The sequence below is a fragment of the Lipotes vexillifer genome, unplaced genomic scaffold, assembly GCF_000442215.2.
Source record: "Lipotes vexillifer unplaced genomic scaffold, Lipotes_vexillifer_v1.1 scaffold693, whole genome shotgun sequence".
Classification (NCBI taxonomy): domain Eukaryota; kingdom Metazoa; phylum Chordata; class Mammalia; order Artiodactyla; family Lipotidae; genus Lipotes; species Lipotes vexillifer.
The window spans coordinates 962,902-979,749 of record NW_006783500.1 but is presented as its reverse complement, the minus strand read 5'-3'; the positions used below and the strand labels follow the sequence as shown (position 1 = coordinate 979,749).

The 16,848-nt window shown below is 37.2% G+C and overlaps 1 protein-coding gene across 8 annotated transcripts in view; it reads left to right on the top strand.

The window, feature by feature from the left end:
• Positions 1 to 16,848, top strand: part of RIMS1 (regulating synaptic membrane exocytosis 1) — a 484,376-nt gene that overhangs the window by 321,974 nt on the left and 145,554 nt on the right. For 5 of the 8 annotated variants that reach the window (XM_007456122.1, XM_007456121.1, XM_007456117.1 and 2 more), the window contains 8 exons: positions 2,104 to 2,216; positions 4,309 to 4,439; positions 5,024 to 5,195; positions 5,320 to 5,473; positions 6,597 to 6,668; positions 11,280 to 11,436; positions 12,165 to 12,290; positions 13,892 to 13,954. In XM_007456122.1, the coding sequence (XP_007456184.1) occupies positions 2,104 to 2,216; positions 4,309 to 4,439; positions 5,024 to 5,195; positions 5,320 to 5,473; positions 6,597 to 6,668; positions 11,280 to 11,436; positions 12,165 to 12,290; positions 13,892 to 13,954 (988 nt within the window). Of the gene's footprint in view, positions 1 to 2,103; positions 2,217 to 4,308; positions 4,440 to 5,023; positions 5,196 to 5,319; positions 5,474 to 6,596; positions 6,669 to 11,279; positions 11,437 to 12,164; positions 12,291 to 13,891; positions 13,955 to 16,848 lie in introns of those variants that run through there. The other 3 variants (XM_007456120.1, XM_007456124.1, XM_007456123.1) reach the window with 3 other exon arrangements.

Genomic DNA, 16,848 nt, shown 5'->3' with positions numbered 1-16,848 from the left:
TGAAGGAAACAGGCACATAAATAATTTTAATACAACGTAACGGTGTCAGATATGATCATGGAAGTGAGTGGGTGGAGTAGAGGAGAATTTCAGTGGAAATAAAGGGCCAGGGGACTGTGGCTAGAGGGTTGAGTTATCTACATGGGCATTAAAGGGACTCCAGATAAAAGAAGATGATGGGGCTTCCCTGGTGGCGCAGTGGTTGAGAGTCCGCCTGCCGACGCGGGGGACGCGGGTTTGTGCCCCGGTCCGGGAGGATCCCACATGCCGCGGAGCCTGCGCGTCTGGAGCCTGTGCTCCGCAACAGGGGAGGCCACAACAGTGAGAGGCCCGCGTACCGCAAGAAAAAAAAAAAAAAAAAAGATGATGATGTGTGTGATGACGTTTCCAAGGACAATGTGGAAGTGACTCAAATGTTTACTTTGCATTGGATGGGAGTTAAATTAATTATACTTGGGCTTGCTTATTATGTAACCCAGCTTATAGGAATAGAAAATACAAGGTGATTTAAGGGGAAAACAAGTGATGGTTATAAGAAGGTAGAAAATATATGGATGGGATAAACAAGGAAGTGGAGATTAGGTTAGTAAATCAAATGCATAGCATCATATTCTGCATACCTGCTAGACATGAGCCTAGATTTGGTTTTGAGTTTTCTAATATAAAGAGGGAAATGGAACCAATTGCATAATTTATAGTGTTGATGTTATTTAAAAAGAAAAAAACTGGTATATTAGAAACATACTGACTATTAGAAGCAACAGTCATTGTACTGAGACCCAAGAAGAAAATTATCCTAAGAATACTTCATAAAAAAGACAAAGTAACAAAGAATTTTATAGCACTGTTTCGTCTAGTTAAAAGTCTTCAGAAAGTACAGAATGACGCTGATTTAATTTAAACCTAAGTTGCATGTATGGAAAAAAATGTGGATGACATACTCTTGGGAAATGGTCCCTAAATAGTGTTTTCTCAATAAAGCTAAGTTTTGTATTGCTGTAGGTTCAAGGTTATACTTGCTGGAGTAATAGCATTCTACAGACATCCATATTGCTGGTTGTGGACACTTTATCAGTGACCCGGGAAGAGAGGACTTTCATTTAAAACGGGGGAGAAGAGCCTCACTGAGGGGCTGGGTGGGGAGCCAGCCTCCCTCCACCACGCATGAATCACTAGACAGCATCCTCAGACAGGAGATTGGTCTGTAAGATCAAAATCAAAAGAGGGCTTCCCTGCTGGCGCAGTGGTTGAGAGTCCGCCTGCTGATGCAGGGGACACGGGTTCGTGCCCCGGTCCGGGAAGATCCCACATGCCGCGGAGCGGCTGGGCCCGTGAGCCATGGCCGCTGAGCCTGCACGTCCGGAGCCTGTGCTCCGCAACGGGAGAGGCCACAACAGTGAGAGGCCTGCGTAAAGTATGTATGCCAGATTATAGCTGAATACTTTAATGACATACAAAACAAATGAGGAAATTGATTTATTGGGGCCCTGTTTAAATGTCTAATGTGGAGGTTAAATGTTTGCTTTATTTGAATGAGATGTTCAGGCTTTAGAACAATCTACTAGATCCAAAAAAAAAAAAAAAAAAAAAAAAATCAAAAGAGATGTAAATTGTATTTTAAAACAGTGGTGAATTCTATCTAGGCTTAGATGCAGCTCATAAATTATATGATATGTGCATTCATTTTAATTTCAGTGAGGACAGTTCATAATAGGTGATCCTAAGATAATTAACATAATGGGTACCATCTTTCTTATCACTGATAGCATGAAACCTTTAACTGTATGCAAGGCTGTACAAGAGCATACACAGGCCAATACCCTCTAGAAACGCAGAAAGTCAATAGTTACAGAGTGGAGCAAATAAATACAGTATTTGATTATATCACTTTAAATACCTTTAAAATAGACAACCAAAGAAAGCACGATGATAACTTTCTAGGACTATCCCACTGAAAGTAGGTCCTACTCTTATGGATGCCATTGAATTATGGTTTTATACCAATAACAGATGCATTTAACATTTCATGAAAAATATGTATTCTCCACACATAGGTTACAAATATGTTACTAAAAAGTACTTGATTTTTTTTTCTCATTTTAGGTTCTAGTTCCTTTGAATCTCAGAAGATGGAAAGGCCTTCCATTTCTGTAATTTCTCCAACAAGCCCTGGAGCTCTCAAAGATGCGCCACAAGTCTTACCAGGACAACTTTCTGTATGTGTCTTTGGTACATGTTGGAGACCATTAGTACAAGCTCCCTGTTCTGAGTCTGTCTTTAAAATGTGTGGCTTTCTTTGAAGGCTGTGATACAGTCAGAGTCATTTAACAGCATAATCTACTTCAATTTTCATTAATTTATTATTAGCTTGTTCTTTTACTCATATATCTGGAAATATTTATTGAATGCCTACAGTGTGCCAGATGTTCTGAACAGTAAGTGATAAATGATAACATGAAATAATAAAGTATCAATTATTTTTTGTGTGCTGTATAAAAGTTTCTAAGGTAAGTAGTTGGTTAGATGTAATAAACCTAGAGAGGCATGTTCTGTTTACTTAACAACCTCATGAGCCTGGATCTTTAGAAACTTAAATTTAAGATATTTTTCTAACTTCTTAAGACAGTTGATGAATTTTTTTTTTTTTTTTTTTTTTTTTTTTTTGCGGTACGCGGGCCTCTCACTGTTGTGGCCTCTTCCGTTGCGGAGCACAGGCTCCGGACGCCCAGGCTCAGCGGCCATGGCTCACGGGCCCAGCCGCTCCGCGGCATGTGGGATCTTCCCGGAACGGGGCACGAACCCGTGTCCCCTGCATCGGCAGGCGGACTCTCAACCACTGCACCACCAGGGAAGCCCTTGATAAAACTCTTGATTGCTGATATTAGTGTGAAAAAGCTACAGTTTTCTTCACTGTTGTTTTATATGTGATCTGGGAAAAGCTGGAGTAAAGAAAACATGGCTAATTATTAGGCAAAGCTACATTTCTTCAGATTATGGTAGAATACAGGACATTTGTATTAATAACTAAAAGAATATCTTGCTTCACACTGTTCTATAAATAGTTGGTCATGTGCTACTCTGGTAATGTGTGAATTTCTGTAGTCTGTTTTTGCTGCTCTTCTCTTAGTTTTAATTAAACAAAGAAGATAACTGTAAGTTTGCTGTGATTTTTGAAACGCTTCCTGGTTTTAGCTTCTGTTTTTAGTAGGTTGAAGATCTTTGTTTAGTCCCTGTGCTATTTTATCTGCCCTGCCGTCTTTTTTATTTCAATGTGTGTGGGAATCTCTCATACACTCCACCTATTTCAGGTTTATGAAAAACACACCTCTGGTATTAATTAGGAACAGAGGTAAGGATTGATACAGTTCCGGGTTTGAATTCTTAACCTGCCCCTTACTACTCCCATGCTAAATTAGCTTATTTTGTTCTAATGACTCTTAAATGTATTCTGATCTATACCTATTAAACAACTCATGATCATAATTCTTATTTAATCATAAGCCCAAAACTAACTTCTAAATTAAAAAAAAAAAAAAATTAAAGTTAACATTGTCCCCTGCCAGCACAAATACTGCACTGACTGCATTAGGAGTTTGCAGGTAATATTTCAGTGTGCCATTTTCCTGGATTTTGTTATTGAGGTATCTTGTATCTTAGGGGAAATACCATTTGGCCTTCGCTTGGTTTAAAGGCATTTACGCATTGTACCTTCCTTTGCTCCTTTCCCCTTCTCTCATGAAAATTTATCTGTAATAGGTTAATTATAAAAATTAAATAAGAAAAAAAATACCAGAAAACAGCAGTACCTGGTGTACAGAGGCATACAGTAAATGCGTTTCCTGATGTCTTCCAAGTTACTTGCATATATTTTTCCCAACATCAAACATTTTATTTCAACTACAGTTGACACTGCAGAATGCATTTAGTCATGCCATAATCATTATTAAGATACGTATAATCACCAAACACTTGCATTTAGCATTTAAAAACAAGGATAATTATTTCAATATCCTCCCCCTTCCCTTAGTCTTTTCTAAAAATGTTATCATTAGTTTTATTCCATCGTATGATATAAGAGACTATAAATCAACACTGCAGGCCAGCCTCTTGTAAGTCACACTTAAAATGCGTGAAAAGTCAAGTCCTAAAATGGTTATGGTTGGTATTCTTCGCAGAAATAATATCTATAATTCAGTTGTATTTTGCAATTTGAAATTTCCTTCTTCAAAAATAATTTTAGTATTTTTTGTGAAATTATAATGCCTCACGATTTTTACAAATGCTAATTTCTTTCTCCATTGCTCTTAGGTGAAGCTGTGGTATGACAAAGTGGGCCACCAGCTGATTGTAAATGTTCTGCAAGCAACAGATCTACCCCCAAGAGTAGATGGGCGTCCCAGGAATCCCTATGTAAAAATGTATTTTCTTCCAGATAGAAGGTATGGAATAATTTTAGAAAAAGTATGCAAAAATCTTTGCTAATTAGAAAAAAGTAGAATTTCCTCTCTTGGGATACAGTTTCATGTATGTTTTAAAGCTTTATCGAGGTAGAATTGACATACCAAAAATTCCACATACTTTATATATATATATTTTGATGAATTTGCACATATGCATACACCTGTGATATAGGTTTAAAATGTAATAGATACTTCTCTGCGAGGGAATAAACTATATTATCCCTAAAAAAAAATTCCCTCAAGCCTTGTGTTTCTTTAAAATAATCTGCCAATTTTAAAATTGTCTGTTACCTTGTTTCCACATCTATTAGTCTTTGACAGCTACATCATTTAGAATGTACCTTTGTGTATGCGTTTCTATAATTTCTATAATCGTAACTACTGCCTACATTGTAGTTAAAACTAGAATCTTATTAAACTCGATAGTCTTTTCACATTTGTATATTAAAAGTTGTGAATTAAAGAGAGTAAACATCCCAGGAGCAGCGCTGCATGTAACTACAGTAGGTGGCAGCATATACTTGCGTTTGCATTTTCACTGACAAAACATACTTATTTTTCAGTGATAAAAGTAAAAGGCGAACCAAAACAGTAAAGAAAGTACTAGAACCAAAATGGAACCAGACTTTTGTGTATTCACATGTGCATCGTAGAGATTTCAGAGAACGGATGTTGGAAATAACCGTGTGGGACCAGCCCAGGGTGCAAGAAGAAGAGAGTGAATTCCTTGGAGAGGTGAGGGGTGTCGTGAAGATCCGGGTCAGACGCCTCACGAGGCTTCTGTGATGTGCATTATTATGGCTGCTTTTATTACATTTGGGGAACGGCGCTTGATCTAACCTGAGAGCTGCCCTTTCAGATCCTCATAGAGTTGGAGACGGCGCTTCTAGATGATGAGCCGCATTGGTATAAACTTCAGACTCATGATGAATCCTCACTACCTCTGCCTCAGCCATCACCCTTCATGCCACGGCGACACGTCCATGGGGAGAGTGCCAGCAAAAAGCTGCAAAGTAGGTTAAGGCTCTTTTCAGTTACCAGAAGTAATTGTGTCGTTATGATCGAATCCAGGTGTTTTTTCAAATGTTCATTAGAGATCGAAATACTGAAAAATCAGTCATCTATATAAAGAGACTTGGCAAAACCATTTTCTGCTTTTTCCCAGTGAAAGTAATATATACAGTATAGTGGAGTAATTCCACAGCTGAAAGCTTAAAAATTCTCAAATATAATTCTTTGCCCAGTCCTGATGGAGTTGTTCATGGGTTGACTGATGGGGTAATTTTTGTCATTATTGGTGGGCTGCTACATAGAACATCTTAATAACAGTATAATTCCTGGATATTTTTAGTATTATTATTTGTAAGAAACAATTTTTCAAAAGCATTGTAAAGTGTGTTTGCTGTTGTTCATCTGGTGATTGGGGAAAACACATTTTTTTTCTGTACTTATTAATTTTTGAATTAATGACAAAATCTCTTATTGAACAGATGAAACGTAGAAGCCTCGTTTTGGTAATCTGGAACCAAATTTTTTTCCTCATATAATTAAGTACTTCATATTAGTGCTTCTCTGATCCATCATTGCCTCAAAATTAATGTTTCATGCAGTATGATGGCTAATTCTGAGGGCTAAACATAGATATTTTATCAAGGGCCCTGATGCCCTTTCAATAATATGAACTCCGTAGAGTTCCAGCCAAGAAAGTTCTCTCTGAACCTTTCCACTCAGCCCCACCCTCCCTGAACTGCAGAGGAGGGAGCATAATTGGGTAGAAAACAGTATACACTTTGCTATAGACCTTAATTTAAAATAATTTGAAGAGTCAAAATACTCTTCTCTGAAATCCCCTTCCTTCTGTGTGTCTTCAGTGATTATGAGGATGCTGAGAATATGTTATCCTTGGATAACATATTTTTTTAAACATCAGCTCTGCATTAACTTTGTAGTATATATGTGTATAACTGAATCACTTTGCTGTACACCTGAGACATCGTGAATCAACTCTATTTCACCAAAAGTGAAAGTATTTAGTAATAATGTAATTAGCTTTTTAAAAAAAAAATGTGACCATGTCCTCCACATTTCCTGACCCGAGCGGGCACAGAGGTATCTGTTTGCCTTCCTGTCGTGCAGGGTCCCAGCGAATCAGTGACAGTGACATATCAGACTATGAGGTTGATGATGCCATTGGAGTGGTCCCTCCAGGTGCGTGGGGGAACGTGGCCGGCTTCGCTGTGCTTCCGTGCTTGCTTTCCTGCCAGCTTCCAGACTTCCTTGGGTCCCATATTGGAGATTTAGAGCACGGAGAAGTCTGGATTATACTATTCCATGGTGACTTGTCTTCCAAATTATTAAGAAAGTTTGAGGTGGACTAGTAAATACTCATTAACATCCCCACTTAAATTAGTCAGGGTCCCCCTTAGAAGCTAACGAAGTTCAAATCATCATTTCACAATGCTCTGAGCAGAAGTGAAAATATGACTTTTGCAAGGATAGAGTTAATTTTTTAATAAAAATTCCATTCTCCTGTGTTTATACTGTATGTCTATGACTTCACTTCCTCCGTTTCTGAAAATAATGTAGCCTTCCATGGAATATATGAGACAGGTGCATGGCAGGGTTTAAAACTGCATGTGGCATGGCTTAGCTTTTAACGCTTTTGTGAAATGCTCAGCACTGATTATACGTAGAATGTGTCTGTATGTTTTAAAATAAGGAAATGCTTTAGAAAGATTCAATATTCATTTGAAGTCAATGTCTTTTTGTCATTGTATAAATTACTAAAATCTTTGTGACACTGTGCAGTTCAAATCTATGTTTCTTTTCTGAGTCTAGTCAGAAAGTGAGTCAAACCAAGTAGTGAAGACGTATTTTCTGGGCACTAATCCTGTTCCCTTTATTTACTAGTGAAGGGTAGGGAGATATTCAAATAAGAAGACATTAAAGAGAAAATCTTGGGGTATAGAAATATGAGTTCTTAAAGACATTTCTTTGGAACAGTATTGACAGATGTTCCCTTAATTGACATAATTTCTCAGGTGGGGATGCACTTAATTTGAGGGCAGTGATTTTGGTAAAGTCAATAGACATTCCAAAGACTAGTGACTGAGGTCGCAATTTAGAGAGATCCGTACGACTTCATGAAAACTGGGAGAAAATTATGGAGAGTTTCCTAAAATTAAGCTTCATTTGCTCCGTGAAACTCAGAGGAAACACTGTCTTTGATCACTGTATGAAAGTAGCAGATATCTTAGAAACAGTGAATCTGGTTCTGTGCATATCTGTGTACTTAGATATTACTCCTTGATATCAAACCATCAGGGAGAGTTTGAAATAATAGTTGGTAATTGTGGATAACAGTTCATGTTTTGCTTTCTGAGTTTGTTGATTTATAAAAGGATCAGAATAAGTAGGCACACTCTACCCAGAAACTTTCACACAGAGTTTAATAGAATATTATCTTTATGGAATTGAAAGGGGGAAGGTAGTTCCCCATGGTACCCATTGGCATATTTAAATAGAATTCAGACGATTCCTCGTAGGAAAGGGGTCTTGTCAACAAACCTTTCTAACAAGAATCTTGGCTATTAATTCGTCTTAATGTTGTCGCTTCTAACTCATCTGAATAGAATTTACTTCTGTGGTTGGTTCTCACAGGCTATTCACCTAAAATTTCACATTTTTATGATGAGGCCGGATAGCGAATGAATGAATGAACGGCTAATTCGACAAATACTTACAAAAACGATGAGTTTCTTCTTTTTTCCCTGAGAGACCACATGGGTAACAGCCAAAATGGGAAATAGAGGACCGACTGCAGTGGTGTTAGTGTTTGGAACCACCAAAGAACACTGAATTCTAGATATATCTATATTCCGCCCTGATATAAACATATGATTATACATGTTTATATCAGGGATTATCCTTTCACCATAGAGAAGCAGTGTCTGAATTGTCATTTCAAATGCTATCCATTTTTATTTAGCATTTAAAATGGAACGAGGCAAACTTTTAATAGAATATAACTAATAAATTATGTAAGCCAATCAGTAATATTTTATGTTCCAGAGATTTCTTCATAAATTAATAAAGGAGATAATGGAATTTACTTATATTTTAGGGGTGCCCTTCAGTGATTCAAAATGTATATATGGTAGCTTCTAAAGATATACATGTGTGGCAAATACAATATAGCAAGACACACAGTAGTAAGCAATACATTTTAAGTGAAGAGGAAAGATAGTAAAATAAGAGCAAGAAGCTAAAATAAAGTGAGGGGATAAGTTAATAAACAAGTGTGTTGATACATTACCAGATATTCTAAGAGGCTGATTACAGATTTCCTAGTGTCCAGTATAGAGAGAACTTTATTCACGCGTGGATGCCAGGTAGTTCTACGTGTGTTTAACACACTCAGTGAAGCTTCTGGTTACGTTTGCTGAAGCAAGTGGAAAGTGTCACTTAGATGTTCTGCCACAGCTGGGCCTTTGAACTTCCTAATACCTGGCTTCTCTAGGACCACAGGGTTCTATGTTCTCGTTTGATGTATTACCACCTTTAAGCAGTTGAGACCTCACACTCAGTGAAGCTTCTGGTTACGTTTGCTGAAGCAAGTGGAAAGTGTCACTTAGATGTTCTACCACAGCTGGGCCTTTGAACTTCCTAATACCTGGCTTCTCTAGGACCACAGGGTTCTATGTTCTCGTTTGATGTATTACCACCTTTAAGCAGTTGAGACCTGCAGAGCTACATCTTACTACCTTTATGGTTATCATAGCCTTATTGTTACTTAAAATAAGATATTTCAGCTGCTTAAGAAGAAGAGAAATAACCACACACGGAATGCCCTCATCTGAGGCCAGGCGTCTGGCAACCTCAACTTTCAGACCATTACTGCAAGTTCAGAAAATGAAAAAACAAACAACAGCGAAAGCAACCCGATAACTTTGAACTAACTGAAACATTGAAATGAGCATAAAATAGCAGTTCCTTCTTACCTTTTTTCTGAAGGCAGAGTGCATGTTGTCAACAGTAAACTAAACATAATATAAAAAAATGAATTATTATAAAAAGCAGGGAAAGGCCTATGAATGCATATTAGGGTGGGATAAAAAATACATTAATCTCTATGTAAATACAAAGAATCCAAGAAAAAAATGAATTATACCCTTTTACAGAAGATGCCTAAAGTCTCTAAAAGTTACTTCAGAATAATTAATTATTCCAAATCTAAAAGTTCCATTTATATACCTTGAGTATTCACTGAAATCTTGAAATTGTGTTCCCAATTCAATACGGACCTTCCATAATTACAATATAATTGATACCAAATGTTTTCAAATGATACCAAATGGTAATTTAAAATGTTTTAAGTAATTCAGACTTTGGATTAATTATCTTTAAAACAGCCACCATTATTTTTTAATATTGAACTGTGAAATAAATTCACTACATGTAAATTTAGTTGGTTTCATTCTAGACGTAATATTACAATTTGTATGTCTGAACAACAAGGAAACTTTCTACATGAAATTCAAAATAGTACCTGAATTGCTCTTATCTTTGTCATAAAATGAAATTATAAATTATACCACTTATGTTTATATCATTTGGTGCTTTACCGATGTTTTTAGAGAGTAACAAAATGGCTGAGCTTCTCTGGTGTCAATATTGTCAAATTGGCCTTTATGTAACGTTTAAAGACCTTCTGTATATTCTAAGCTTAGTCAAAAGATTATACAATCACAACAAATAAACTGCTGGGGAATTTAGCCTGCCTTTAATAATAATGTTACATGGCATATTTTAAAATTAATGTGAGAGTTGTCAAGTAAATAAATGAGTAGCAGTTCAATCTACCTTGTTAGACTTAATGTTTTCATGGTTGTGTACATTTCATGTAGTTGTAAATATCATTATTTTTCCTTTGGCCACAGAATTTTTTATTTTCCTTCCAATAAGAGCAACAATAACCCTGTGAAAACATTAATTAAACTGTTACTATGCTTTGCTGTTTTATCTTAACTAAATCAGAGCTCACAGAAACCCTTTGGTTTCAAGGGAGAATGACTTTTAGAATTTAATTTTAATTTTAAGTAACTGTATTAACTTAATTATGTTAGGTTACTAACACATTTGTGGAATAGTTTCAGATGTCTGGGGTAGATTTGATAATTGTTTCTTTCGGAGGGTTGATTTGTTCTGCATTATTGCCATAGTCAGCTCCACCCATACCTTATTTTCATTTGAAAATTGCAGTATTATCTGTGGTCCTCAAAATTCACAATCAGTGTTTGTTATAGTGAAGACCTGCTGCTCTTCTTTGTCAGTTAAAATCAGTATGGTAGCATCTTTATTTTCTTATTAGCGAAGCCATCTGAAATCCAACTAACATAATTTATCCTTTGGCAGAAAAATGCCAATAACATTCGAAGAGACACCAAACTTCTAAGCATTGACTTGTATATGAGTAAAACAGTTCACTGTCAAGTGCTTGATTTGTGTTGCTAAAAAAATCACTCACTCATTCCGTAAACTAGTATCCCAACTCATCCTGACGTCTGAGGCATCAGCTGTCATATTTGTCATCAGTATCTCCATGGTAACCTTTGAGCCAAACTGTACCCGGTCCTCATTGCATGTGTATGTTACACTCTGTACCTATACTTAGTAGTTTTGTCGATAAGGCTGGTGATACTGACTGCATGGCATTTATCTTCATAGGTCAATGGCCGCTTTCCATATCATTTGATGTCTCCACATAGCACTGACACTATAGAAGAATACTGACTCGTTCTTTGTGTGTACTCTTGCCAGTAGGTTATAGGTCTAGTGCTAGAGAAAGCAAACCTTCAACATTAACTGTGCCAGAGCAGCAGAGAACAACGCATCACCGATCACGGTCGGTATCTCCTCATCGTGGCGATGATCAGGGGAGGCTGCGTTCCCGTTTACCAAATGTGCCATTACAGAGGTAGGCTTCGAGAAGAGCTTAGCATCCCTGACGGTACTCTTTATTATAATACAGTGCGAACTGCCACAAGACTCTAACAGAAATGAAGTAATGGTTTGGTCAATCAAGTTATTTTTTTCAGAATCCTTTGTAGGCAAAATGCCTTTTTATTCATTACCCAACCTATGCAACATTCTGTTCTCTAATCTCAGGTAATCTCCCAGGGAGTGGAAGAAGTGAATGTTGCAAGCACAGTTTTTGAATAACTGTCTTGTATTCTGTTTGCTGGTTAATTTTCTCCTGTTGGGAGAAATTGTATGGTAATAAATTAGACCTGTACAGAGAAGTGGCACAAATGATAAGGTTGAGGCAGAATGCGTTTTTAAGAAATTTGGGATTGTCTCTTTGAAGCACTTTAAATGTTTGGAAAAGCATATAAAACGGAAGTTATATCGTGCTGTATTTCATCTCACCCTGAAATACACTTCTGAAATTTTCACTAAGTATGCAGATGAAAATCGTGGTCCTTTTTTGATGGAAGTAAACAAAGGAGGTTGGAGAAATACAGCACAGGCAAAGCAATGGTAGAGAATAAATACCTTTAAAACATGTATTTGGTGATGAGGCCAGCACTTTTCAAGCCATGTCAGCTATTTGCCAATTACCGTCCATTCTTTCCTGTTAGTCTGTCAGCCTGTTTGGGGAAGGTGGTACATTGTGATGCATGTAAATTTTTGCAATCATTTCAGGAGTTTAGATGAAATTCATCCAACAAGAAGGTCACGTTCTCCAACCAGACACCACGATGTGTCCTGCAGCCCAGTTGGTCACAGACCCGGAGATGTGGACAGTCAGTGTCTATCAGAACAAGACAGGTATTTGTCCACATTATGATCTCAACACTGTATGTCTTCTTTGCTCTGTTTTCGTCTATGATAGGTATCTTGGCATAGTACAAAAGACAGGAAAAGTATTTCATCATTCAATACTGAACTTCTCCCAAGGAACGACTCTTAAGATATTCTAATAGAAATGCAACTCTGGGAAATATTTGACTAATATTATATTGTCATAAAAGGTGCATTTAAAAAGATCAGAATTTATGTTTAGCCAGTTTTAAATGTACAGTTTGTTGTTGACTTAGATACTAACCTAAATTATAGAAGGGAGTCTGCATGAGCAATTTTCAGATATTTTATTTTTTGTGGGTTGCAGTCTTTGGGATATTATTTATGTAATTATAAAATTATGTTTTTTCTGCAATAAAAAGTTTTGGGGTACAAGCCATCTGAAAGACAGTTACTGTCGCAGAGTTTCTGTGAAACTCATATTTTTTCGTACACCTACTTCCCGTAAAATGTAGTTTCCTAAAATGTCTGTAAAGTACAAAATATTGAAATGGATTCTTTCTTCTGTGGATGTGTACTTAGGCTTAGTTCTGCATCTGTTTGATGTTATGACTCCATGGTTCTACATGCCCGCGGACTTTCTCCTCAGACCAACGCCCTTCCTGTAAGATGGGCCTGACCACAAGCTCACGATCTGTTTTGGGTTGTTAGAATCCCCAGCTGGTTGAATCGTGTCTTCTGGCTTTTTGAAGTGTAGAAACTTTTAGGGAAGGGTAGGGAATGAGGTTGGTACACAATGATTGATTTTTGCTGTGTAGTCAAGGACACAGAACTCAAGGAGAGCCTCTTAGCTCCCTGTCACCCTGATGGAGCCATGACCTTCAGGAGATGAGGTTGTGGTACTTACTGGGACAGAGCACTGCTCGGAGGAGGGGGTCCCCGCTGCTCAGGTGGAGTGGAGTCAGGTGAGGGTCCCTTTGTTGACATTCACTGGAGCCACCATGAATTTAGGTGAGGAGGGGGGAAAAAGAAGGACTTCTGGGCCAGGGCATTCAATAGAGTGAAATTAATTTGAGTGTAGAAAAAGTATTAGTTTTAAGATAAAACATTCCTAATCAAGTGTGTTCTTAGTTGGTAAAGGAGAAACAGAATAAGTAATATTGCATTTTACAGGCTATAAGAGCCAAGAAAACTGTCATGCTTTGAGTTGCTAAAAAGAAATTTAAAAATTTAGGGTTCCCATTAGTATCAGAAAAGCCAGATTTATAGGGCTTTTAAAAGTTGTTAAAATACCTAAGTGTCTAGAATTGGAAACAGATTTCTATGTCTTATTTGGGGAAGGTTCAGTTTAGTTTAGTTTTGCCTTGATACTCTGTGAAATCACTTTGAAATACAATAGCAAATCAGCAACAGCTAGGACTTCGACCATAATGTTTGTACTTTATTGTTGAAAATTTTAAAAGTACTGTCATGTTTATTTTTGTTTAACCTCTCAAGCAAATATGCTAGTGTAGACAATCTGGTTTCTTCCCTTTCCATGTTGTCATCGGCATACCATTGGCATAACCCATGTCATTTAATGCCTCATAACTTATCTGTTTCACTCACCGCCCATCCTGTCTGTGCAGTGAGCTTCTCATGCTTCCCAGAGCAAAACGAGGACGAAGTGCAGAATGCCTACACACCACCAGGTAAATACAGGAATTTGGTGACGGTAACTGTGTGTGATGACTCTTTCCATTCTACTCTGCTTCCGTCTCCCTCTTAGCGGTATTATTACGAATACGTGAAATTAATTTCCCCAGTGTTCAAAATTGGTTTTGTTTTATATGGAGGTTGTGGAAAAGGTTCCAAATATATTTGAATTCTGATCCAGGCAGACTGCTTTTCTATCAAAGTATTTGAAATCCAGAGGCTGCTGAGCCTCTGTGGCTGTAAATGTGTTTACACATTTCCAAAACCAAGGAACCGATTTCTGCAATTAAAATTCTATAACCTCGCTGTGAGCCCCACCACACACACACACACACACACACACACACACACACACACCTAGACACAAGAGGTCTGATCCGCTGTGCATGGCAGTGTTACTGTTTCTGTGTTTATGAGTTCACTTTGTTTTAGCCTTCTTTTATTTTTATGTTTTGATTCTACTGTTGTTTTCTTTCTATTTGCTTTTAATAAGATCTTTGCCACTTCATTTTTAAGAGCTGAGTTCAGTTTCCTTCTTGATAAAGAGTGCGGATATATGACCTGTTAACTTCTAAGCCCTCCCTCCCTTCATACCCTCACCAGGTCAGAAATGCTACACTACCAACTTTCCCATAGAGACACGTAATGGTATAAAGCCTCCTTAAAGATGGGATAACGTTGTTGTCGTCTAAATTGGAGCTGAGAACCTAGCACTTTATTTTCATCTCATTATATCTTGGATCTCATATCCCAAATAAGTCCTTTTACGGATTACTCAAAGAATGTAGTCTGTGCGTATTTATTGTCAATGTAAAGTTAATGGAAGGTAAAGAAGTAATAACTAGGTGAGACAAATGAACCAACAGACAGATAAACTCTTTCAAATATTATGGCCATAAAGAGTAAATAGGAGAGAGAAGGAAAGAGCTGTACCTGGAAAATCTGCAACGCAAACACAAATGCAGCTTTATTGTGTCTGTGTGGACCTGGGCTTCCCCTCAGGAATTAAACATGATCACCCGAATGAGAACTAACTTTTTACATGTATTAAACTCTCCTAGTGATAGCTACTGCCCTGTGTGCGGTGCCACAGGGAAAAATGAGGGATGTTAGTTCTGTTTGCAAACTGGAGAAATAATGTAAAATCCTAACTATTGTAAAAATCAGCTCAATTCTTTATAATTCGAAAGCCTCCAGCCTTACTTTGGTTGTCCTGACAAATAGTTTAATAGGAATGATTTCTTTACAGATTCAGAAAATTTTCTCATAGTCCTGTTGGGGTGACTACAACTATAAAACACAAACAAAACAAAGCTTTCATATTTATTAGGCACCTGGTGTGTGCCTGGCCCCCAACGTGTGGGTATTTTTAACACATTCACACCAATAAGCTAAACAGGATCACTAAATATATTGTTTTTATTTCCGTTATATCCCACTTTCAAAGGTAAAATAACAGGATAGGCACAATAGAATAAGCTAGTAGTTTCATCATTTTGTAAAATCTTATCTTCAGGATACAACCTATCATACTCACGACTTTTAAGAATAAAACCTGTGGATTTACTACTTTCCAGTAAACAAGGAGTACCAAGCACAGTGGTAATTATTTAAGGAATTTTATCTCAATGTCCTGACAATAGTTGTATCATATGAACATTATTATCCTCATTTCACAGATGAGGAAAGATGCTAAGAAAGTTTTATTTGACATGTAACAGAGCAAGGATTCAAAATCAGGTCTATTTGAAGTTTTCCACTGAACTAGTTTTTCCAAAAATGTGATCCGAGGAGTTGGTTCCGCATGAAGTTCAGCCAATTTAAGAGTCTGTGAGTCAAACATATTTTGGAAACTTTGCAAATTAAAGCCACTCCCTGGAGATTTTATACGCACAGCATATCAAAGTCACATACTACAGAAATCTGTCTCATATTGTTTAATTCATCCCCCTCCCATTGTTATCATTATCAAATGCTTTTTCCATAAAACCTTTCCTGAGACAGTCATGTACAGAAAATGCTGTGGCTTTCTTACTGTGTCCTAGACCCTTTGTACCTGTTATTTCACTTAATCCTCACAGCATCCCTGTTAAAGATTATTTCCTCCAAGATATAGATGTAGAAAAAGGCTTGATGACTTGAATCATCCAGGTTCACAGGCAATAAATGGCAAAGCCAACGTGGACCTTCAAACTAAAAACTGTGGCTGCTTTGCATTCTATTTCCATTCTCTGCTGACCCCTGTTAGAGTGTATCCCCCCAAGAAAATTCACTTTTGAACCAATTGCTTAGAAAAGTTGTATAGCAACTTGTTACTAAAGACATTTGCTTAAGGTTTAGGAGTTGAAAAGAAGTTTCTGTCTGTGAAGCAGGCTGAATCCTTTGCTTCATTAAAAGTGTCCTCAATCTGTGCTCGAATGTGGTACTTTAATACATTTTAAACCACAGCTTTAAAAGATTTCCTGAATCAACCATTAGTATAAACGTGAATAAATCCATGGGGGTGTTTGATATTTAATATGTCCTCAGCAAATGTTTATTCTATTCCTGATTTTATCATACTTTAATGTAAGCCAAAATTGACAGTAGATTTTCCTTATTGACAGTTAAATTTTGTAGAAACATTATTAAATTACCAAAACATTCATTGACAGGACCAAGTTTACCCTTGGTGAAATAGAGAGTCCAGAATTCCTTATAGGTTTTAAAGGAATTCAGATGATGTTGGGCCTTGTTTCTGCCAAGTCAGAATTCATGTTCTGGTTGCAGCTAATACCCATCCCACCCAATTTCTGGTGATAACTGTTAGCTGCTGTTGGGTTTGTATCCAGAAGGTGACAAATGGAAAGGACTTGCCCACTGCAGTCACCTCTTTTTTTTTTTTTTTTTT